At 39.4% G+C, this 24922-nt stretch overlaps 1 protein-coding gene across 1 annotated transcript in view; it reads left to right on the top strand.

Annotated features, from left to right (window-relative positions):
• LOC130476109 (guanine nucleotide-binding protein G(q) subunit alpha) overlaps window positions 1–24922 on the top strand; it is a 126904-nt gene that overhangs the window by 69045 nt on the left and 32937 nt on the right. The window contains exons 3-4 of the mRNA XM_056847972.1: window positions 8103–8257; window positions 24081–24209. Of these exons, the coding sequence (XP_056703950.1) occupies window positions 8103–8257; window positions 24081–24209 (284 nt within the window). The remainder of the gene's footprint in view (window positions 1–8102; window positions 8258–24080; window positions 24210–24922) is intronic.

Below are 24922 nucleotides of genomic sequence, written 5' to 3'. Positions count from 1 at the left end.
TGGGACAATACGCTGTGAAAATGATTTCTAGCATTTAACATGATGTTATGGCTCTACTAGTGCCATCCTAAACCAAGTTATACCCTTCTAACCATTTTTACAGGTAGCAAGTACTTGTATACATGCTGCAGGGCTTTTTAAAATCCTGCTGTATATCACCATATTTCATTTAAAGCTGGCGAATTCAGAGAGCTCTAAAAAGCTCTAGGACTGTTCTGCTACAGAATGCTAATACCCAATTTGTGTCTGAAATCTATACTATGTCAAAAATATTTACTTATAGAAAGCCAGCACACCTTTTTATTTCTGTGGAGTTTATGTATCTTACTGTTTTTGTGCTACACATAGTTTTGTACATTGCTCTGAGTCTTCTTCGAGATAAGTGGTTTATAAATATATACATTTTAGCACATTTTTAAAATAAATGAATGGAAGAATGATTCAATTTTAGTGTTCTGTTCTTAAATATGTTTTAAGTGAGGAGACAAACATCTGCATCCCACCTGCCATTTAAAGTCACATTGTCCCCAGAGGCCTGCACCATATTTTTCATATGAACTTATAGATCAGCCTATAAAGGTTTCAGGTGATTAACAGCCACCTAAGAACAAAAAGCAATGGTGGAAAGTGCCATCAAGTCACAGGAGACATATGGCAACCCTTTAGGGTTTTCAAAGCAAGTGATAAACAGAGGTAGTTTTCCATTGCCTGCCTCTGTGTCACATCCCTGGCCTTTCTGGTATACTCCCATTCAAATACTAATCGGGCCTGACCCTTCTTAGCAGCCAAGATCCGACAAAACTGGGCTAGCATTGGCCACGAACAAAAAGTAAAATGACATAAAGCATCTTTAATGAAAACTATTTTAAAATACTGACGCTTGTATCAGATGATCCAGAAGACGGGTAGTTAAAAAGAAAACATATGGTCTGATCTAGACTTTTGTAATATTGTAACTGGATAAATAAGAAATATAAAACTTATATAATATTCAAATAGTAAAAATATACAGGGAGGACAGACGTGTGGAACACCCATGCCCAAACTGATTCCAGTGCTTGTGGATTGACTCCCAAGAAAATCAGGTGTAACTCAAGCATGTGGAAAAGCCCTCAGAACAGCCAAAGAAAATCCAGATTCAATGTTGAAAAAGAAACATTTTGCAGTCTTATAAAAACTCAGAAGTGATGTGGTTTATGCACAGCCTTGGGGAACAAGTTATAGAGTGTGGGGACCACACTCTGGCCCAGTACTTTTCAATATTTTTTTCCATAATCTGGATGAGGGTGTGGAGGGACTACTCATTAAATTTGCAGATGACAATAAATTGGGAGGAGCAGTGAACACACCAGAAGACAGAGGCAGAATTCAACGAGACCTGAACACACTGGAAAAGTGGGCGGATGTGAACAAGGTGCAATTCAACAAGGATAAGTGCCGAGTTCTACATCTGGGTTACAAAAATAAGGGACATGCATACTGGATAAGGTATACATTTCTGGGTAGCGGTGTGTGTGAACAAGATCTTGGGGTACGGGTGGACCGTAAGTTAAGTATGAGCAGCCACTGTGATGCAGCGACAAAAAAAGCTAATGCGATCTTGGAGTGTATCAACAGAAGCATAACATCCAAATTGCAAGATGTCATAGTTCCACTGTACACTTCATTGGTCAGGCTGCACCTGGAGATTGGGTGAAGTTCTGGAGGCTTCACTTCAAAAAGGATGTGGACAGAATCGAGCGGGTGCATACGAGAGCAACAAGGATGATCAGGGGCCTGGAGACCAAGCCCTATGAGGAAAGGCTGAGGGAGTTGGGAATGTTTAATCTGGAAAAGAGGAGGTTGAGGGGGGACATGATTGCTCTCTTTAAGTATTTGAAGGGCTGTCACCTAGAGGAGGGCAGGGCATCTAGAGGAGGGCAATCCTGTGGGCAGCAGAGGATAGGACTCGCAATAATGGGTTTAAATTGCAGGCATAAAGGTACCAGCTGGATATTAGGGAAAACCTTTTTACAGTAGGAGTTGTTTGACAGTGGAATCAGCTACCTAGGGAGGTGGTGAGCTCCCCCTCACTGGCAGTCTTTAAGCATAGGTTGGACAAACACTTGTCAGGGATGGTCTAGGCTGATCCTGCATTAAGCAGGGGATTGGACTACATGGCTTGAATGGCCCCTTCCAACTCTATGATTCTATGATTCCAAGAAATCATAATTTTTGTCACAGTTATCCTTATCTGTCATTAACTCTTATTGGGAGTGGCATCTGTGTCCCAGTGGGACTTTCAGAATAAAATGGATAGTTTTGGTCTGCAAGAATGCATTTGCGTGCATGTGCGCACATATACACATAGACAGTGAAATAGGCTTCTAGCTATTTTAAATATGCTGATGTATGTTCATAAATCTAAACATATGAAAGTGGACTTGGGTGTTGTTCATATTTATTTACAAAATTTATATCCAACCTTTGTGCTGTCAACGGGCACGAAGGTGGCTAGCAAATTAAAAACATGCATAATAAAAACATGCCATAAAAACCATTAAAACCAAAAACACATCATGAAAATATTAAAAACAAGCCAAAATACCCATACAAAAACGTAAAACTACAGTTAAAACACAGGACAGGAAGAGGGGATTACTGAGGGAATACCAAACAAAATAATAATAATAATTAAATTAGTTGATAGGCAATATAAACTGCTGAATCCCTCATCAGCATTTGGCTGTATTTGTAGAAGTGCAAGAAAGTGACAATCAAGGCCTTCCTCTTGTCATAAATTAACAAACCTTCCGACCAACTGTTAATGATGAAAAAGTGCATAATTGGATAATCCTTGCTTTTATACTCAGGAGAGTCAGAAGTTTACTCAAGACATGGCATCCATGCATTGGCATGCTTGGGCAGATGCCAGGGCCCTGGAAGACCTCTCTGACAAAACACCTCTGGTTCCAGGAGAGGTTGTCATTGCCTGCCCTCACCATTTGGGTAGTGACCAGATCCAGCCCTCCTCCTGACATCATGAAGCTCCTCCTGTTCCACATCTACCACTTTGGAAGAGAAGGCTGACATCTGCTTTGGCCACTTCTTGTGGGTTGACTCCTTTCAGGATGGGAATCAGTTCTTCTCCCCACTCACTCATGGGATGCTGCCTCTTCCCTGTCTGGGGCAAGCATTGACTGTTGCTCCCCGGTGCCTTTGATAATTTATTATCTCGTGGTTTTCCACATATACAATAGGATAATCTTAATGTAAAAATGAATCATCATAAATCTTTTCTTATAACATTGGTAAGTTTGGTTAAACCAATAACCTTGATTTATGCTGTGAATTAGCTATGTGGGTTCTATATTCAAGTTCTGTTTATATAAGAATCCTGAATGAGAGAGAGAGCTTTTGCCTCGTGGGAGTAGAAACTTGGCTTTATATTTTAGCAGTCTTGCAGTGCTGCCAATTGCAGAGCAGCCCTTCTGCAACTGTTACTTAACAGAACTCCCATTGGATTCCATTTGCCTTGGCCTGAATAAAGAGATTAGATTGCTGTAATCTATTTTGTACAGTCCTCCTTTTCTTTCTTTTTCAAGAGTTTTTTGCAAACTGTTGCTTTCTCTTGGGGACAACTGATCCTCTGCCACTCAAATAAAAGCAAATAGTTGTACGAGAGTTGTAACTGATCACTCAGGTGAGCTAATAGTTGGTAGGGAGGTTTCCATCCATCCCCCTAGGATGTGATCAATTTTCGTTGTCATGTCTTATGACAGTGAATTTCTAATAAAGGGTGGGTTTTTTTGTCCAGAAGTTTGTTCTCTGGAATTGTTCAGAAAAGCTTGATAAAAACAATGTTTGGAAGTAGATATACATATAGATGTACACAGTCTTTAATTATTTTAAGCCGTAATTAAATTAACACTTTGGCTGATCGAGGTAATAGTTTCTTTGGAAGGTGTGTGAGAATAATTAGCAAGACTTACAACTTTAAGTAATCCACACTTTCAATCTAACGTGCTAAGTACAGTTATGCTATAATGTAAACTTTACATCACAATAAATCAGTTATTTGTACAATAATTATGTTGTGCTGCAGGTTCACATAATCTATAAACATAAAAAGAGCTGCCAAAACCATAGTCTAAGGTATATGTGTTTGTGTTTTCAGTATAACAGTTCAGATATATGTGGGAAATATTCATTTGTTAATAGAATCTTGGTCCATTTTCTAATTACAATATCTGCTGGTGATAGTTGATCCCATCCTGGATGATCATAAAAGTATGACTATTGTCCTGTAAAGTTTGTGTTCTGTAAATCTTGTTTGGGTAGAATGAATGGTCTCTTTTAATTATCTTCTTTTAGAGCTGCTGTGGATCTCACTACAAGTTGAACATGTTCAAAATTTCATTAATTCAGCATACAAATAATAAATGTTGAAGAGAAGATTAATAGGTGGGTCTTGATTCCTGTGGAGAGGGACCAGGGAGCCAGCGCTGAATGACTGGTGTGAAGGGTGGTGTACTGAAATTGTTAACATGTCCACAAACCTGAATAGTTTCTGATAGTGGACTAGTTTCCTAGAAAACATTTCTTCCCATATTTAAAAAACAAACAATTTATCAGTGTTGTTCCTTATGGTGCCTTGGCTGTTTCTTCTGCATTACTTTAATTCATATGTTTAGTCTGCTTTTCAGGTCACATAGAGATAGATCACGATGGGTAGCCGTGTTTGTCTGTAGCAGTAGAAAAAAGCAAGAGTCCAGTAGCACTTTAAAGAGTAACAAAATTTATGGCAGCATATGAGTTTTCATGAGTCACAGCTTACTTCTTCAGATACAGCTAGAATGTGAGTCCATCTGTCCTTAAGTAGAGAAGAGTGAATTCAGACACCCAGTTCAGACACTCAGTCTTTTCTACTTAAAGACAGGTGGACTCACATTCTGTCTGAAGTGAGCTGTGGCTCACGAAAGCTCATATGCTGCCAGACATTTTGTTAGTCTTTAAGGTGCTACTGGACTCTTGCTCTTTTCAGTTTACAGTTACAGATGTAGTTCTGGAAGAATAACAGCTGAGACTCTGCTCTTAGAACTTACAAAAAAAATCATACAAGAGATGTTGGTGTGTTGGAAAATTGTCATTACTATAGTGAGCATATTTAGGAACCACCAGTTCTAGCTATCTGTACAGCTATCAGTGTGCTTAAGAGAGGTAGTTATAGCTTATAGTTTACTGTTATGCACACTACAATTACAGACATAATAATATTTTAAAGTTTAATTTTTTGAAGGGAATTGTCTGTATCTTGTACTTTCTCTTTCAAACCATTGCATTCATTGTATTTCATTAATGAACATATTAAAATAAATCAGAATATATACTTTTTGTGTAACAGTACATTGTTTGCCTAGTGGGCATGACATTTCTTACCATATAGCTGTTATCCTTGTCTGATGAGTTGGAACCCAAAACAGGATTTTAGGCCAACTTGAAGATGGTTGGATCAGGAACACAATAACTATTCATATTTGTCTTCTTTTGCTCTCACCTCCTTTTACAATTATTTTAAGGAGAAGAGAGGATAAAGCAGACAGATAGAGTTGGGACAAGGTGGAGATAAAGAGAGCATGGATTAGGAAGAGAGAGAAGCAGAAAGATGGATATTAACAGTAAAAAAATAATTGGGGGATTATCTGATGTAGGAAGTTGGCATCAAAGGTAACTACTGGGATGGAAAAGTTAGTACTCATTGTACCTATGTATACTCTTTGCAGTTGGTCTCACAATGATGATCAAATTGTACCAATTACAGTGTCCTTTGAATGTTTTGGTGGGGGGAGGTCAGTACTTTATATTTATACAAAAGCCCTGGTGATCACTGTATAATAATATCTTGGCTGGACAACAAAAGGGAACAGTTGAAAGAAGTGTGTCAAGTGAGACACATTGTATGGGAAATGCGCAGAAGATTGCTTGCTTATTAACTGCACGCTAAAATGCTGCAATATAGACCACTGTGGCTGTTTTTGGCATATTCCATGGTTTCTGTAGCCTTACCCCAATTACTGGCTTGTTCTGTTGCTATGAAGACTGTAATGCTACCTATACATTCATACTTTACTTCAGCATTTTGTCATTACTTATAGGTTTGTTATTTATAGATTTAGGTGGTTAGATGGCAGGTTAAAACGAGCCTGTACTAGGTGTAATTTAAATTTTACTCCATGCACACTAGAAGTGTGAGTCACTTGTGGAGGCTGGTCTTCCCCACCTTCCTGGGATACATCCTCCCCTAAAAAAGATGATGCTGGAAGTTGGGGTGAATCAGGTGGACAAAATTGCGTGAGGTGTGGGAAGGAGGGGGAAATGGGGCACCATTACTCCTCATGCCCTTGCTTGCTCTGTAAAGCCTTTTCCACTAACAAAAGAGAGGAAAAATCCTAAGAAAATTTCACTTTACAATTAAAATCAGTTTGGTATACAGACACATGCCAATAAATTCCTTCCTCATGCAACATATGAACAAACACAATGTCATGGATAATTGTCTATGGCTTCTTGCCAAAGAAAAGCACGCAGTTTGACAATGAATTTTAAAAATACTCACAAAAACTGCTTCCAAAATATAAGCAATGTGTTACGAATTCTGAAAACTATGAATAAATAGCAGGAAAGACAAAGAAGACTGTAACCATGAAATTCTGCTTCTTGGAGAAATTTAATTCGCCATTCACCATTGCCAGCCATAGAAAACATGCATCCAACTCTGAGGGAAGTATAGGGAAATACAGTTGACCAAGCAACACTTGGTAAAAAATCTTACCATGCGGTAAATAGATTGTGTTCATTTGTCTGTCTTCGTCAAATAGGGTTGGCAACCTACAGGTGGGGGCTGGAGATCTCCTGCTATTACAACTGATATCCAGATAATAGAGATCAGTTCCTTTGGAGAAAATGGCTGCTTTGGAGGGAGGACTCTACGGCATTGTATCATGCTGAGGTCCCTCATCTCCCCAAACTCCATCCTCCTTAGGCTCCTCCCTCCAAATCTCCAGGTATTTCGCAAACTAGAGCAGGCAACCCAAATATGTGCTATGGTGCCATAGGTGCACATACTCTGGTGAACTGTCAAAAATCACAATGGATTGTGCTAATTTATCCTGTGTGTAAAATTATAAACAATGTATTTTTTTCATATAGATGAGGAGTTAAGCGATTATTTGTCCAAGTGTGTTTAACTTTTTCTTGTAATGAGCGTTAATGTTTCTAAGCATGATTGAAGACAATACTGCTGTGTTACCTTGTTAATGATGAATATCAGTCTTATACAGGCAGTGTTAATGAAATTAAGTACATTCTGCTTAGAAAATAACTTGTTAATTTTTATTCCAGAAGTGTGTTTTAATTGCCTTCCATTATTTTTGCTGTGTAAAATCAGGCTTTAGTGTCAGGTTAAAATACATGCTATACCTGAGCATAGTGTCGTTAGCATAAATCTTCTATATAACATCAGTAAATATTGCCATAGATTAATTGCTCTAAGATAACGTTATATAAGCATGAGCTACAGCTTTTCTTTGCCAACATTTCAAGGTATACTGCCATCTTTAAATGTAGTTTACTCCAAATGGTATGGCATGTGCAGGAAATGCAACAGTAAACTTTTAATGCTGGTAGTCTTTCCATCTTTTATTCTTAACAGAAGCTCTGTATCTTCTGGATCACAAGTATCTCTGTTCCTCTGTTTTGGGAAAATTCCTGTCTGTTGAATTTCTATTTTGCAGCTGTGTAAAAACAGCTTCTGTTAGGAAAAAAAGGTAACACACCTCATAGCTACCCAAGCAGCCAGAGCTAACTTGCTGGACTGACCCAAACCATTACTTTTGTCTGAGATTTAACTCTTTGTTGGAGGCCAGTTGTTTTTGAGTTTATTTTGAAGGGCTTTATTTTGTATTACTATTGCACTGTTAATATTAAGGTTTATTAATATTAATATATGAGTTCATAATTACTCTTGCACCATTGCATAACTAAAAATGTCAAATGTTCTTCACATTCTGTATGATGTTTCTCATAAACATAAATGTAACAAGAACATTTTTTGTTAATAACAGCCAAATGCACAACTAGTCCGAGAAGTTGATATAGAGAAAGTGTCCTCATTTGAGAACCCCTACGTAGATGCAATAAAGGCTCTATGGAATGATCCTGGAATACAGGAATGCTATGACCGACGACGGGAGTATCAGTTGTCAGATTCTACTAAATAGTAAGTACAAATATAAGTATGTGTGGCACAGTGTGATGAGCTGGTGGAAGAAGCAGGCCTGACAGAGACTGACCCAGCTGAAAGTGTGGGTTAGGAGGACCTGAATTGCAGAGGAGGGTGACATCGTCTGCCTCAGAAGAGCTTCTCCTGAGCATCCAACCTCTCTGAAGTTATGGGGATAGCAAAGAGCTCACTGAACAAACATCTGGTGAGGATCTATGGAAAGGGGAGTTCATTATAGTCGTCTCTGCCAACCCCAACCCAGACAGTAATGGTAATTTCAGTTACAAACTTGGGCAGTCATTTTTACAAAAATGTTTGAATTATCCAGTCTCTGCATATCTTTCTCCTTTCACTTTTGTGCATTTTAAAAACTGAAATATGTTGCTGAATATTTTTGAGATTTTTTTTGTCCATTGACAATACGGTTAACGTGCAGTTTATGTAAATTATAACACAAGGAATATAATTAACGCATGGGCTATTTGTCTTGCGATTGTGCCTCAATTGTAGCAAATCTCCGTGGCCCATATGCATGATCATGTCGGGTCTTCGTGTCCGATCTACCTTTTGTGCGAATTTCACAAAGGATTTCCAAGTCCTGTTTTGTCCCGAAATTGATTCCACTTTCGCTATATTTCTGATATATGGCCATGCGTGTCAGCGCGCGGCACACCTAGCACGACTTTCCTTCTGGCACAACATGCCTCTTCCACGTTTTTCCCCCTTCCTGCCCATCTTTTTTTCTGTATATTTTTTCGAGCAGGAATGCCGGTATATGAGCAGCCCAGCATAATGAAAACACAGCTCTCGGCGGTCTATCTATCATTTCCTAGTAAAAAAAAGCCTGCTTAATATAATGAGGTTAAAACATGTTGTTTTACCTTGCCCTTTATCTCCCCCTAATCTCAACTGCCTCCCCCCCTGCATCATTTTATTGGTATCTCAGCATGTTTGTCAGAAATGAGAAAGTGTGGCCAACCATTGCCATTGGCTGGTGTGTTGCAACGATGTGAAGGGGACATAAGGACACAGCAGATTGAAAGCCAGTAGCAGCTGCGCCATAAAATGTGACATTCGCCTGAGATGGAGCAGCCTGTCGGGTAGCATTGCTCATCTACCCACAATCTCCCAAACACGATTCTCTTTAAAGCCCAGCCACTTCTAATGGAGTGTAAAATGGCCACTCGGCTTAATCAGGTCAAAATTCCCATGTGGGGCTTAGGGGGGTGGATTTGATAGGTGGCGAGGAGAGCCTGACAAAAAAGTCGCTAACAGACAGTCAATAGGAAGGTGGCATGCCAGACGGTAAATTCCTTTTTTGGTTGAAACAATGGTATACTGGCATATTGGTGACCCTGCAAAAAAAAAATAATTGAAAAAAAGGTTGAAAACAGTGAAGGGGGGAAACGCACACCGTTCGGCCAACCCTCTTTTCGCCCACAGCCAATCCTAGAGAGGTGACGAAAATGATGACAATTATGGCGACTCATGTGGCCACTCCCCTAGTATCCCACTTTTACCGGGTGGGTCACACACACGGGAGCCTCCTTCAGGTCTCCTGTCTCGGACATAGTGTGGGATAAATAACACCATGCATTCCACAATCGAAAATTGAAATTAAATATTGTGAGACTGGGGAGGAGCAAACCAAGAACATTCTGCCCATGCGTTAATGGCCACAGTCTTGGCCTTCTTATATGGTGTAATGTGGATTTTCCAAAGTAGGCTTCTGCTTCAGGGCAAGGAAGTATAGGTTTCATGGGTCAGCGGTAGAGTTTGTCCTCCTTGCAACCGGTTTCTTATTTTGCTTTCCACTCTGGTGTGGTGCATTCTGTTTCTATCTGTTCCCAGGCTTTTTTACTTGGTGCCTCTGTTGCGGAACAGATTACCAGAGGCTGGTCAGAAAGTATCAGTGTTCCTTACTAGTAAGACTGTTCTGTTTCAGAAGGCTTGTGTGTGAAGGGCCGATTTTAAATTTAAGATATGAGACGACAAGAGTCACTGGAAAAGACAGTCATGCTAGGAAAAGTTGAGGGCAGCAGGAAAAGAGGAAGACCCAACAAGAGATGGATTGACTCAATAAAGGAAGCCACAGCCTTCAATTTGCAAGATCTGAGCAAGGCTGTCAAAGATAGGACATTTTGGAGGACTTTCATTCATAGGGTCGCCATGAGTCGGAAGCGACTTGACGGCACTTAACACACACACAGTCTTTTCTGGCTGGTGACTGATCTAGTGTTGCTTCCTTGAAATTTTTATGCGATTTTTATTGTATTAATAGGTATTATTTTAACCTATGTATTATTTACTATTATTTTAAATATGTATTATTTTAACTTTGGGCTCTTAAAAATGGTGTGTGGAGAAGACAAGAGCCCCCCCCCCCCAGACCCCCCAGTGCTGCAGTCCCGCAGAGACTTGGGCCCCTGTGACATTTATAAACTGAGGGAATTCCAGAGCTAAAATGGCAGTGGTGTCCCTGCGGTGCTGTTTTGTTTAGTTTGGCCCTCAGTGTGTAAGCTGCACGTGTTCATATGAGTAAGATCATTTACTTTGTCAATATAATTAGTATTATGTTGTTTCAATTATTGAAATAAGTCTTCTAATAAAGCAATATTTGTCTGGAAATGAGGAACATTAGACTAGAAACTGGGAGCAATAAGTCACATTAGTTTTTGTTAACTGACTAAAATAGAGTTGAAAGGTTACATACATAGAAAGTGGTGGTGGTAGAGAGCAAATTCTCTCGTGTAGAACCGCAGCCGTGCTTGCGTCACCCTCACTACCATCCCATCCCTGCTCCTGGCCTTCCACAGCTCTTTTTCATTTTGTTTTGAGTTTTTCCTATGTGCCTCTTTACAATACATATGAGCACAAAAATAATAAGAGACAGGGAAGAACAAATACAATTGATTTTTTCAAAATGCTACACTATTGCCCCTGAGTATATTTACTAGTGAGATGGCTGGGGGGAGTTGTGATGGGAAATGAATGCAGTTACTTACAATAATTTCTTAAATGAGATTTTGTAGAAAGGATAGTATTATTTTAATGTAAGTGATCCCCAATGAGGAATCTTTTTGGAGCCTCTGGCAATAACCAGCTGTCAGGCAGGTCTGCCCATTGCCCTGTCAACAGGTCAAGACAAGATGAGCATCTGTGTCCTCGTTCCTGATTGTTCAAGTCAGCAGGAGTAGTAGGGAAGAGCCTGAAAGTGTGGCAGAAATTCCTTGTCTTTTCCACTCCATGTTCCCCAAACCTATAGCAAAAACTCCCACTGAACGCCTCTCAAGAGCTATACCAATTTGGAATGCTAAATCACAAGATGTATTAATTGAAAAAAATTGAACACTACTTTGACAGTGTCATCACAGCAGCTTACAGCAGTATATGAACAAAAATTCATTAAAATGATCAGCAGAAAATATGACAAAGATTGGTTTTTCCTTTGTATGAAACTTTGTACATCAGATTAGGAAACACTTCTGACTTCTTGGCACTGGGTCAACAGATTTCGCATAAAACATTTGCAGGGGTAATCAGCATTTGATTGAGAAAATGGGTCTAAATATGATATATTTCAAAGATTTGAATTGAGTTTTAGATCCACTCTAGAAAATGTTGTGAGAAACAAGATAAATCTGTATGATTTTGCAGAGGAGTTACTTTAGATATGTTCTAGTATATCACAGTCCACTTAAAGCAGTAAATATAGTTAGTCTTGGAAAACATATCATACAGTGGTCACCTATCGCCTTCTCCTGGTGAACTTTCTGATTAGTAGATTGATAGGTATATAACAGGTTCATAGTTTTTGCCAAAAGTACCATCTGCTTGTTCTGGAAGAGTGTAAACTACCATTTTTGGTCATACATTCCTTTACCAAAGGGAAATTTTCACTGGCAGTAAATTCCTATTTTCAAAAGACATATAAAGTTCCTAACTTCTTTATTTTTATTAATAATTTTTTTTAAACACCTTTTCTTACGGTTGTGTTATCTTGGCAAGATTACTGCTAAATATACATTGCTTTTTCAAGCCCTTGACTATTGTGTTGTATTTTCCAAGCTGTGCAACAAAATGAGCTCATCTTTGATATGGAAGAAACTGCAGACATAGAACCTGCAGTGTTGAAAAAAAGACTAGAAATTATGGATTGGAGAATGTCCTCCCACATCCTAATTATATTTTCTAGGCAGTGTGTTATACTCAAACTGTGTGCCTATTTTAACCTAAAATTATATAAGTTCAGCTTGCATCACTACTGTATCAACTATTGTCAAAAGTATATAAAATTATCAAGCCACTTTGAACCGTCTGATCATTGATTGTTAAAAAAGATGGAAATTAATTATTTTTATTTATTTAGCACATGTTTATGCTGCCTGTCCAGGGAACCTGCCAGATGCAGCTTACAAAGTATAATAAGTGGATTGCCTTGCTGAATGTTAAGGGATGACAGGTATATAGGTTGGCATAGCCAAGAAGCAAGTGCTGTATGTAATTATATTTAAGGTCTTATCAGATTTGGAATGATCTTATTGGATGCATGCCTGTAAAGTTTTGATTGTACTTTGGGCCTAGGGTGCTGTTGTTCTTGCTAAGAGAATGAGATAGTAACAATGGGAGCAAGTCTCAAGCATACACGTTCCACCCCCCTCATAATATGTAAAATTGAAAGCTTGAGCAAGCTACATGAGCTTTACCCATAAATGGAAGCTCCCTGACCCTGTGATCCCAACACTGGAATGAAAGGATTTAGTAGGTTTCAGGATCAGGGAAATTTCACATACAATTACAAATTGCACAGGTGTGTTACAGGCACAGTGGGTGAGAAGGGAAAGCATGCATGAGACTGAGATCCACTTAGACTATGACTGTGTGTGTGTGTGTGTGTGTGTGTGAAGTGCCATCAAGTCGCAGCCGACTTATGGCGACCCCTTTTTGGGGTTTTCATGGCAAGAGACTAACAGAGGTGGTTTGCCAGTGCCTTCCTCTGCATAGCAACCCTGGTGTTCCTTGGTGGTCCCCCATCCAAATACTAACCAGGGCTGACCCTGCTTAGCTTCTGAGATCTGACGAGATCAGGCTAGCCTGGGCCATCCAGGTCAGGGCAGAGTATGACTATAGTTTAAATAAAATTAATCTCTGAACTATCACTGTGTCTTTCATGTAAAATTAATCCTAGAAAATTGCCAGTGTTTCCCTGAAGCAGTACATTGGAAGGAAAGATGGGTAGTGGTGAGCAATTTTCTGAGCTGCATGCCTGCTATTACTGATTTTTATTATTGAAGAACCCTTGAAAAGTTTCCAAGGAATTTTAAAATTCTCTGGAACAGAGTCTGGAAACCACTAGTACAGGTAATGGCCTGTCCTCAGACACCATTGCACTCTATAAAACCTGTAATAAGATTTTAACTACAATTACCTGCTTTGTCAATGCTAAGTATTTGGATGTAGCAGTAAAGAAACCTCACTAAAAAGTCTTCACCTTAGCTTTCAGACAAGAAAAGTGTTGAAGAGTGTAGCTCAGAGCTGATGGTCTTAGTTTTTGCATAATTTATAACTGCAGTAATGCTGTCTAATGTTTTTCCTGGAAATTCTCATTAGATTTGCTGCTGAACTAGGAGATTTCAAGTAGTTTTTGAAGGAAATACTGTATGCATATAAGCCCATAAACAGGTGTGTGTATAAGTGTGATGCATATATGCATATCTTTACACAGAGAGACAAATTGCAAGGTTATTTCAGTCATTTGATTATTACATTGTTGAACAGAGCTGTCCTATATTCTATGCATTCAGTTTATTGCTTCAATTAAGCAGGAAGAGAATAGCATGCAATTAAAAAAATTGCACATTTTGGTATATATCTAGGGCAGGCTACATTTAAAAAGTTAATTATAGCTGTAATGTGTTCTGTAAAAATGATTTGGAGTGGCTGCTGAGGCAATTCTGTTGGGTTGCCATAGTGATAAGCTTGAGGTACATTACCAAGGTAATATGTGTAACAAGCCATTGGCCATAATGTTCTCCCAGCTTCCTGACGCAGCTGTAGAATTCCAGTATGGCTTGGATTCTCAGGGTAACATGGAAGATAGAGGAGTGTCAGTCAGGGATATTGCAAGATAGCCGTTTCAAGGAGCAACTGTTTAGACAATATATTTTATAATCTGAATTGAGTCCTTGGAACACAGTGAAAAAGAGCAAATGATTTTACAAATGTAGCTTTTTAAATCTGGTATATTAACTGTTGTTCATCACAGACCAGTAATGCTTTTAAGTAGCTGGTGGGTATTGTGGAAGGAAATTCCAAAATAGTCTAATTGACAAAAGGAGAGGAATATGCTTACAAAGAGTTTTGCACTTTAATACAATGTTAATCAAATCAGAAAGGTACAAATCAGAAGGGTCCACACCGAAAGGATCTCCTGTCCCTATATGAAGCTGTGTGGCAATGTAGACTATCACAACAGTAAGTTCTTGCAGTCCCTCCTCACTAGGGTATAGATAGGTATGACTTGCTTGTAGGCTTCTCAGTGCAATCCCTACTTTATTATATTTATGTTATATACTTCATTTATACCCCGCTTTTCTCCCCAATGGGGACCAAACACAGATTACATTGTTCTCCTCTGCTCCATTTTATTCTCGCAATAACTCTGTGAGGTAGTTTAGGCTGAAAGTGTGTGACTGGCCCAAGGTCACCCAGCAAGCTTTCATGATAGAGTGGTGATTTGAACCTGCATCTTCCAGATCCTAGTCCAACACTGATCAGTACACAACAATGGCTTAGGTTTATTAAACACCTTCTCTGAACATCTCAGAAAGACCTCTTTATTGATAGTCATCAGTAGACGATGAAAAATTTGGGGAGTTATAGAGGAGGAAGTATGGTAATGGCAGAATTGTTTTTGTGAACTAATATATTGGCATTCTTTTACATTCTTAAATGTGTTTATATTGGTAAACTGTATATTATTACCTACCTTGGGGTCCCAGATTTCTGGAAGAAAGGTAGATTAATAAATATTTTAAGTAAATGCATATATATGCAGTGATAATGAATGTGTGATAGCTGTTTCAGTCAAAAATAATTGTATAAGCTTTCCTGACATGAATGACTTTTAAGAGTCTTAAGTAAGATGTGGGTAATTCTGTAAGACAATATGCCATTCTTTCCCAGTATTAAATGGGGGAAGTAAGCGAAACAGAGAATGAGTCACAAAGACAGCAAGAAATATTGATAGTATTGAGGTAAGCTTTGGAAATCCTTGGCCAAGGCCCTTACTGTGTAAAAAACTTACGATCATAGGTTCATGAGTTCCAAAACAAAGGAGTTTATTTGGAAACAAAAAAGTAAAGGCATAGGTGAAGTTAGGTTGAAAAATGAGAGTCAAAAAGGCTTGTTTTTCTTTGCCTTTGATCTTAACTAATAGTATCAAGCTAGCTGATACTGTTCCAGTGGGGCTGCCTTCTCACTTTTTTAGCAGTGGTCAAGAGCAGAACAAAGATCAACAGGTGGGCTGCCATTTTTATAGATTATTTGCATTCCAGATTCCATTTATCCCATTGAATTGTTTCTAGCATGAACACTGGGATAGCTTATTTCTCTCTTCTAGCTAGGTGGCTTGTCTTGACAAATCTAGATTTGCTGGGGACCCTTCACAGGGACCCCTTTCAAACTGCCCTTATAATCCGTTTGAGCAGCCAGATGCTAACAGTTTTTTTTTTGTCATTACAGACACAACCCGCTTGCCTCCCATTGGTATCCTGGGACTCAGCCGTTTTTTATGAAAACTGCTTTCTCCCACTTTCAGTTCTTTCTTGCGCTTCTGAATTGCTCCGGTGTGCTATTTGAACTGTCTGGAGCGCTTCTGAAAGGACCGCAAATCTTAGAACGTTTAAAAAAAAAAAAAAAGCTGAAAAAGAACGCAGTGCGGGAAAACATGTTTGCAACGGCCAGAGTGCTTCAGAGTGCTTTACAGTTGGCTGATATTTGGATTGAAACGAGCTGTATGAAACACCTGTCCCTGCATCACTTTACTCAGATTCGGTCCAGCAATGGATGACATCTGGTTTAGAACTGTAATCTAAAAGGGGCCAGGGGGTTCATACTAGCTGACAGAGGCTAGTATATTTCTCAGAATCTGTCAGACTTTAGGGTGTTGGTTTCACTCATCCAGGTATATGACATCTGCCTCCTTGCTTTCTGCCAGTTAGCATACTCCTGGAGCTTTTGCAACAGAGACTAACAGTTCCATTTTAGACACAGAGGAAAGGTATTTTGGGGAGGGACAATCCTTTTCATCACAAAGCAAGGATTCAACTTCAAATTCCCACTCAACTGACCAGTTCAGTCAGTCATTATCCATCAGCCTAACCTATCTCCTAGAGTTGCTGTGAAGAAAAGATAGGCTAGCCCCATGCTCTTTGAGAAAATGTGATGAGCAGTCTGTTACTTAAAAGCCAATTCATGTCAAAGGAGGAAAGACAATGTTTTATACAAGGACTGTGACCTTACGTCCTCCCTTCAAAAAGAATGGTAATATGCAGAAGATATCCCAGTCATTGAAAATGTTACTTGACAGCTTTATCATAGATAGAGAGTTCATCTGCAAGCAGTAGTGAGAGAAGAACAAATAACTGGAATTAGTGAGAGGGGAAAGGAGTTGCGTTGAGCACTGACTCTCTACCATATGACCAGTGCAAGTTTTGCTTCTTGTTTAAATCTTCAGTTTTCAGTCAGCATCTGTGACATCCCTTCTCCACTCACGCAGAGTGCCTACCATGCTCAGCAACCTATCTCCAACTGGTTCTGGGTTACACATAGGTCAGGCCATCACACATCACTACCCTTCTTGTCTCTTTTGAAATCTCTACAGAGCCATGACCAGGTCCTCTCTCTTTCTCACAGAGACATCAGCAGGCAGGCTAACCCAGCCCCCTTCAGTAGCAGGCCCTCACTCATACACTTCATTGAGTTATTGGGGTTGGGGGCTCAAACACTGGTCCACTCACACGTGCCACCATTTATTCATATACTAAACATATATATACCGAGATCTTCACGTGTGTGTGTGTGTGTTAGTTTCTTTCTCTGAGACACACAGCCCACAGGGTTAAGCAAAACTTTTATTTATGGTTTGAACATAACACTGAAGAAGGTAAGGTAGAGGTTACAACATTTCACTTCCATTGAACTGTTCCCCTATTCCAGCATCTTGGATCTTGTGTTACAAATTGACTCTTTTTAGTCAGCTACCTTTAAGCTGATCTTTGCCTCAGCTTCATTCAAGCAGATATCTTCTTTTTCCTTTGAACTCCATAGTGGCCAACCTTCAACTGCTCTCTTAACTGCTCTTTTCCCACTCTCTCCCCAACATTCCGTCATCGCTCACTGGTCACTCTTAGGGAAAGGCAGAAACTAACCATCACAGCATCCTTTCCCCTCATTCCTTTACAACAGTAAAAATTCGAATGAGCACTCAGATTTTTCAGGATGCCAGATCATATGCTGGATTCTACAGATGGCTTTGCAGTGCTGTGAAGACAAAATATGAGGTCATCCAGAAGAAAGACCGAGATCAGTATTTCTCTTCTCGTCTGTTGTGCTAGAGCTTCCTCATTATCCTTGCTCATCTGTCTATAATTTCCAAGGTGGGGTGCTATGGAGGACAAAAGAAACACGAATCTGTGACTAGAGTAATGCAGATTAAGACTTTTAAAGTGGAGAGCATGTACAGACTAGCAATGAACCACATTGGGATGACCCGTGAGCAATGCAATATCAGATGTTTCCTAGACCTGCAGCATGTCGTTTTGCTTACCAAACTGTTTGTGGTAGCACTTTGCCTCTTGCCTTGAGTTCAGTTTTGTAATCTAATAATATTTGTGGGCTTAATTGTTTGCACATCTTGTAGTTCATTCAAAATGAATGATGTCTTAATGTGGGCTCCTGAACAAATTGTGATTAGTATCTGTTCCGGTAATAGGGATTCTTAACCACAATTTAATCCCAGTTTCTGGGTGGGAATTAATCTTAGTCGAGGTGCCTGCCTTCAGCCATTACAGCCAATTGGAGCTAGCTGAAAACTGCAGTGTACTGCATGAGAGGAGGATGGGGACACGAGAGCCCCCAAAGTGATTTGCATTGACCTTGTTCTTAATGTCTGAATTGTATTTTTATCAGCAGTTGTTAATTAATGCTATGGCTTTAATGCAATAGCTGAAATCTTAGCACAATTGCATATTATGGAGCTTTATGGAAAACATTTAGCAGTGGGAAGATCCATAATAATGAATCACGTCTTAGGCTGAGGTTCATTTATTTAAAGGTAATTTTTGAGTTGATCCTTTGACTTATAGCAAGTTTGCCTCTTGACCTTAAAAAAATCTGTCTGGATTAAAATTGAATTTTAATAGTTAATTGAGGACAATAGTTAAAGAGTCTTTGTCCATACACTTAACATTTGTAGCTATGCTGGAATAAATGCAACTCTCAATGATTTCAGCAAGCAGGCAGAAACCATCCTATATGGCAACCTTATTTGACAGTTGAGTTTAATCTTGGAGGGAACTGATACCTCAAGGCATCTGCTACAAGTGAGTAAGTGCAGTTGACCAGGTTGAACACTAATCTTTTTCCTAGTATAGAAGAGCAGCATAGGCAAATAACTAAATTCAAGCAGAGATTGATTTAAGGATTAAAGGTAACTGAATTATAGGCAGCAGGCAAGCTAAATGTCTAGGATTCTCCCTCCCCCGGAAATGTTATATATAGATCCTTGTCTATGACACAGGAAAGATGTAATGCTGCCCAATCTCCTAACTATGTTAGAAGATTGGCTGCACTGTGCACCAATTTCCCCTCCCCCTAATCATGCTGTTTCCTTCCCTTATATTTATTTTCCAAGCTAAACGTGGTTAGCATTAAATCTGCACTGTCATCTTCACTAACCAAGGTTAATCATAGAACGCTAACCATGGTTAATGAAAATTGCTGATGCAGATGCTGTTCTAGGCAGGTCTATGGGTGAGCAACATGACTTTTTTGTTGGTTTCTTTTTTATTAGTATAATGTTGATGTCATTACTTTAGTTACATCTCATTTTTGTTGCAGCTATTAATTCTTTTATTTCTTTTTTACACTATTTATACACAATTGATTGCACAAGGAGACAAAATGGTGAGTAAATAGACTCACATGTTTATTTTTCACAGGAGAGAAACTGAAATGGGAATATTTGTAACAAACCAACAAGTCAGTGAAATTACGTCTTATCCACAGTCAGCTACAAATATGAAAGGACAAAGGAAATGTGTGGGAGTAGAGAAGGAGGAAGAAGGGAGGTACATAAGACTTTATAGGATTGTCGATGTCCCAGGAGATTAGATAGCATTGAGTCTACTTGGTCAATGTCAATCAGTGCTTAAGCAATTCATGAAGAAACAATAGGCTAATTTGGTTTTAAGAATAAACACGCAGCGGACCCACAAGGCCTACAGTGATCATCTTATTTTCCTCTCCCCCACTATTTCCTCTTTCCCTTTCCTGAAAGCCCTAATAACTTCTCCTATTTTCATGCTTCCTTCTCTCCTTCTTTCCACCACCCAGCCTACCTTTAGTTGCCCCCTGTCATCCTCCTTCCTTCCTCTTGTCACCTCTTCCCAGAAAAAGTCTGGCCCAGTTGTGCAGTGACAGCATGGCTGGACTGAGTTGAATGGCGGGGAACCTGTGAGGACTTGCACGGAGCCCCTTACTTTCCCCTGTATTCCCCTCCCCATACTATTTTTCTCCTGGCAACCCCCATACCCTCAACTTTCCCTATTTCTTTCTCTTCTTCGCACCCACCCACCAACCCATCTTTTATTTGACCCCCATATGTGGCTATGCTGATATTTCTTTACTTCATTTGTATCCTTTCTCCACAATGGTGACCTAAAGCAGCTTACATCACTCTCCTCTCCTCCATTTTATCCTCACAACAATGCTGTCAGGTAGGTTAGGCTGAGAATGTGTGACTGGTCCAAGGTCACCCAGTGAATTTCCATGGAAGGGGGGCAAATTTGAACCTATGTCTTCCAGATACTAGTTGGAAACCCTAACCATTTCACCACAATGGCTTATGTGAAATGAATGCTTTTGAACAGGAGCAAACATCTAGGCCTGGGTAAGCTATGAAAATCATGTGGTAGCAAACGGCACAGTGGTTGCAGCCAGGCCAGCCCCAATTAGTCCTCCCTCAAAGTCTGAAAGCGTCCTGCCACCTCCCCTGCATTTTACTGACCAAAGCCAAGGCTCGGAGGCTGGCAATACAGTTGTGGTTGCCTAGGAACAACCATAGAGGGCATTTTTCTTAAAACCACTGGTGCTGCTTGTGTCATTGGTAAAAGGTAAAGGTAGTCTCCTGTGCAAGAACCAGGTCATTACTGACCCATGGGGTAACGTCACATCCCAGTGTTTACTAGGCAGACTATGTTTATGGGGTGGTTTGTCATTGCCTTTCCCAGTCATCTACACTTTACCCCCAGCAAGCTTGGTCCTCATTTTGCCACCCTCAGACTGATGGAAGGCTGAGTCAACCTTGAACCAGCTACCTGAAACCGACTTCTGTCAGGATCAAACTCAGGTCATGAGCAGAGCTTTGATGGCAGTACTGCAGCTTACCACTTTGCACCACAGGGCTCCTTCTGTCATGGGGAAGGGGGTTAACCCCACAATGTGTTCTTTTTTTTTAAGATTTCAAAATTTTCTGCAAACATGGGGCTTTTTTCAGCTTTGCGAAAATATATGTCTTGTCTGTTCATGGCTTGAATTTTTAGATTTAAGTATCCTCAGATTTGGCCACATGGAGAATTAGATATATTGATGAAGCTTTTGCAAGTTGTAAGCACTTGTTCCCGATGCACCCCCACAAGCAACACCCGCAGACAGGTAATCCAAAGAAGAGATGACTTTAATGGAGATCATACAGGTCTTCAGAGCTTGCAAAAGTAAAAAGGCAGGAATGGGGCAAATGGGACATACAGCAGACTATATGGAGAAACAGGTCATATCAAGATAGCACAGGTTGGCATGGTAACCCCTCAGTCCAACGGGCCAGGCTCTCACGAGCTTCAAAGCCTGAGAGGAATGTAGTCGTTAGGAAAACAGTCCTTGAGCAAAGCAGAGTATCTGTGAGAAACCAAAACTATCCCTGAATGCAGAGAGCAGGCCTGACACAAGTACAAATTTCTCACATTTCTAAAATCTCAACTACTATTGACTATGTGAAAAGTAAACCTTTTTCCATGTTCCAGTGGGTTCCTAGAACAGTTTAGTGTGGTGAAAACTAATGTGCCTGGATTCTAATAATGGGTGTCAGTACCTAATGTATAAGTCAAGGATGGACTGGGAAGAAAAATTGGCCCTGAAAAATGCCCCTGCCCCTTGGCCTGCTCCAACCCCATCCCATAACCAATGGAGGAGGAAGAGCCCGCTGGAGGAAAGGGGGCACCATGTTATCTTCCTTTCCTGCCAGCCAGTCCCATTCCACCATGACTTGATCAGGCTAGGCAGCACCTTTTGTGCACGTGATTCAGCTGTCTGCACCATGGCCAGGATGGCACCTTGACTTGGCCCGACAGAGGGGCAGGCTATCGATTCAATAGGAGGAATCCTTTTGGCCATGATGGCCAATCCATCCCTAGTGAAAGTTAAGAGTTTAGGCCACCTACCTACATGGCAATTATGGGGTGTCAAATGTTCTTTAGAAATCCCTTTTCTTTGGTTTAGCTCTTGCCACTTTGTTTGGGAAAGTGCATAGTGCTGTCTTTGGTAGGTATTTTAAATTTCTCTTATGGTGAATATAGGTTTATTTTTCAAATTCCTGGAACATAATTTGTGTGTATTAAGAAGTGATTTGATATTTTGAGTCATTAGAGGCCTACCTGTGATATATAAAAGCATATCATGTGTGTTCCTAATTGCATGTAAATACAAGAGCCAAGGAAATCACTGGATAACAACCATAAAGATAAGATATTTAAACACTATTTAAAAACCTGCAAGGCCAATTTTTATAAATAGAATGAAAAAAGCAGATGATTTAAAACAAAATTGCAAGTATTTTTGTTATTTTTTCTTCCTGTCAGTTTCACCTGAAATACTGTATTTTATAACCCATTTGCCATTAGCCAATTACCTGGTTGCAGTGGTGATTAAAATTTGCTTTCAGGCAAGTTCTGATTTCCCCTGCTTGCCACGAAACCATGTTTTTTTCTGTTCTTTTTGAGATTAGATGGAAACAATAACACCTATGCTGGTGTCTCACGGAGAGCAATTAGCAATACCATTGTGGCAAGGGAACACAATACAGAAGTAGCTGGTGCTGGTTTTCCTGCCTTCCTTCTGGAACACAGGAGATGGTAGGAAATAGAAGGGAAAGAAGAGCAGGCTGCTCACAGGGAGGTGTAATAGGTCACTCCTATGAACCCATTACACCTGTGTATATCTCTGGGGAAATGGTTCCACGGTGATCATCACAGTGTTTAATCTGTTTATTGGTGAGTTTGTAAAAGTAGAAATACTTTTTTTTTGCTTTGATTCTTTTAGATCAGTGGTTCCCAACCTTTTTTTGGCCAGGGACCACTAGGACTTTTTTGTTTGGAGCAGGGACCCCAAGGTTCAAAATAAAAATTCAGAGAATTTGAAAATAAACTTTAATCATAACTTGTTAAACAATAAACTTAGAATAATATTTGAATATATGTTTTTATAATACTTTTAATCAAAAATATTAATTTATTATGGGTTTATAACTTTGTTTCGTGGACCTTAATTTAGTTCTCACGGACCCCTGGAGGTCCACGGACCCCTGGTTGGGAACCAGTGTTTTAGATGATACCCATTCCACCACCTGCAATCCAAATATGTTTAGTCAGTTTTTGAATATTACTGTCCAAGCATATAGTGCATACATAGAGGTATATACTAAAGGAAGTCTATATCCAGGAGTTCTTCTCACCTTTCTGAGTAATTACTGTATTGTTGTGAATGCTATAAACTGTGAGTGGTTGCTTATTCACTTTGGTAGGAATTAATCCAGTGTCTGGAAATAGCAAACACCATAAGAGCAATTAAAGTGACATTTTTCTTACAGTATTCCTAGCCAGACTTCCATTTGCATGGATCTGCTGCACAGACTATTTTTGTTGACTTTGGAAGTGCCCTAAATCTTTGTTTTTTGAGAGCATCTCTGAAGGAAGGCTATGCTAAATATCCCAAAATTTGAATGTGCCTTAACTCAGCACCATTTATATACCTGTTGGAACATGGGGAAATTATTCCTTTGTGTTATAGGGAAGTGAAATCCTTTGTGATTTTGTTCCATTTACAGTACAAGATTTGTCTGCCAATCCATATCTTGCAATGAGCTTTCCAGTCCAACAAGGCTGATCTTACTTATGCCAGTTTCTTATGGGATATATTTGTTCATATACACCCTCACATGGTGAGAACTGGTATTTATCATGACAGGATACTCCCAGTTTTGTTTTTTTAACAGTCCTAAGACATTGGACATTTTGAGAACATCTCAGGGCAATCTTCAGGCAGAACAGGTAAAAAGTAGAAAAGCCAAGCTACACAGATTCTCTGGATTATCAAAATTCCTGTTGGTTTTCCCCAACAGTTTTTGAACATTAATCCTTTCTGCAGTTTGTTACACTCTCTCTCACGCTCTTGTTACTTTTGTTCCTCCTTTAACACCATACTGCTCCTTCCTTCAATTGGACTGTAATATCACTACCTTGCATTCCTGTTTTTCTCCTGTCCATAGTTATCTTAACGACTTGGACCGTATAGCAGATTATGGCTATCTGCCTACCCAACAAGATGTGCTTAGAGTTCGAGTTCCAACAACAGGAATTATTGAATATCCATTTGACTTACAAAGTGTCATTTTCAGGTATAGATTCAATTACTTTTTAAATACTTGATATTTTACTTCTCAGTTCCATTATCAGATGTATAAAATATGTTGATTAGCAGGCATAGTCATAGAAATTGCTAATTTTAAAGTGTATATTTTTTTTGAGAAAACAAGCCAGTACGTGATTACAACAACATTCACACGGGTGCAACTTCAGCCTTGCTACATCTAACCGTAAAGAGAAATTTCATGAAGCATTTGTATTGGTATTAATATGCAAGTACAACTTTGTAGGACGTAGCATTCAATTACACCTAACACTCTTTTCCACTGTGTTTGCACATTTTTCTACATACACAAAACATTTCTATTTCAGGCTCTTCAGTGCCATTTTGGGATGTATATGTTGTAGATTTCACCTCCAAGTCAGTCAGTTATTGGGATTAATTATCTGTTTATCAATGTAAAGTCCTGGGTGCAATTGTTGCTCAACTTTATATTTATGTATTTTATTTCTTTATTACGCTGTCATGTTTTAAAATAACTCAAAAGTCTGAAAGAGAGCAAACTATAAATTAATTCAAGCAGAAAACTGCAGTGCTTCAGTGTTTTTTTCAATAGTTATAATTTACCTGTAATGTTTTTTAACCTGTCTTCAAGAAAGATTTTTACTTGAACTCAAAGTAGTGAACTTGTTCCATGATGTATGTGGCATTTAATCGCTCAGCAAAAACTAAAAATTTGATTGA

This window comes from Euleptes europaea, chromosome 4, assembly GCF_029931775.1.
Source record: "Euleptes europaea isolate rEulEur1 chromosome 4, rEulEur1.hap1, whole genome shotgun sequence".
NCBI lineage: Eukaryota > Metazoa > Chordata > Lepidosauria > Squamata > Sphaerodactylidae > Euleptes > Euleptes europaea.
Note: the sequence above shows the minus strand (reverse complement) of the source record. Positions and strands in the feature narration are given on the sequence as shown.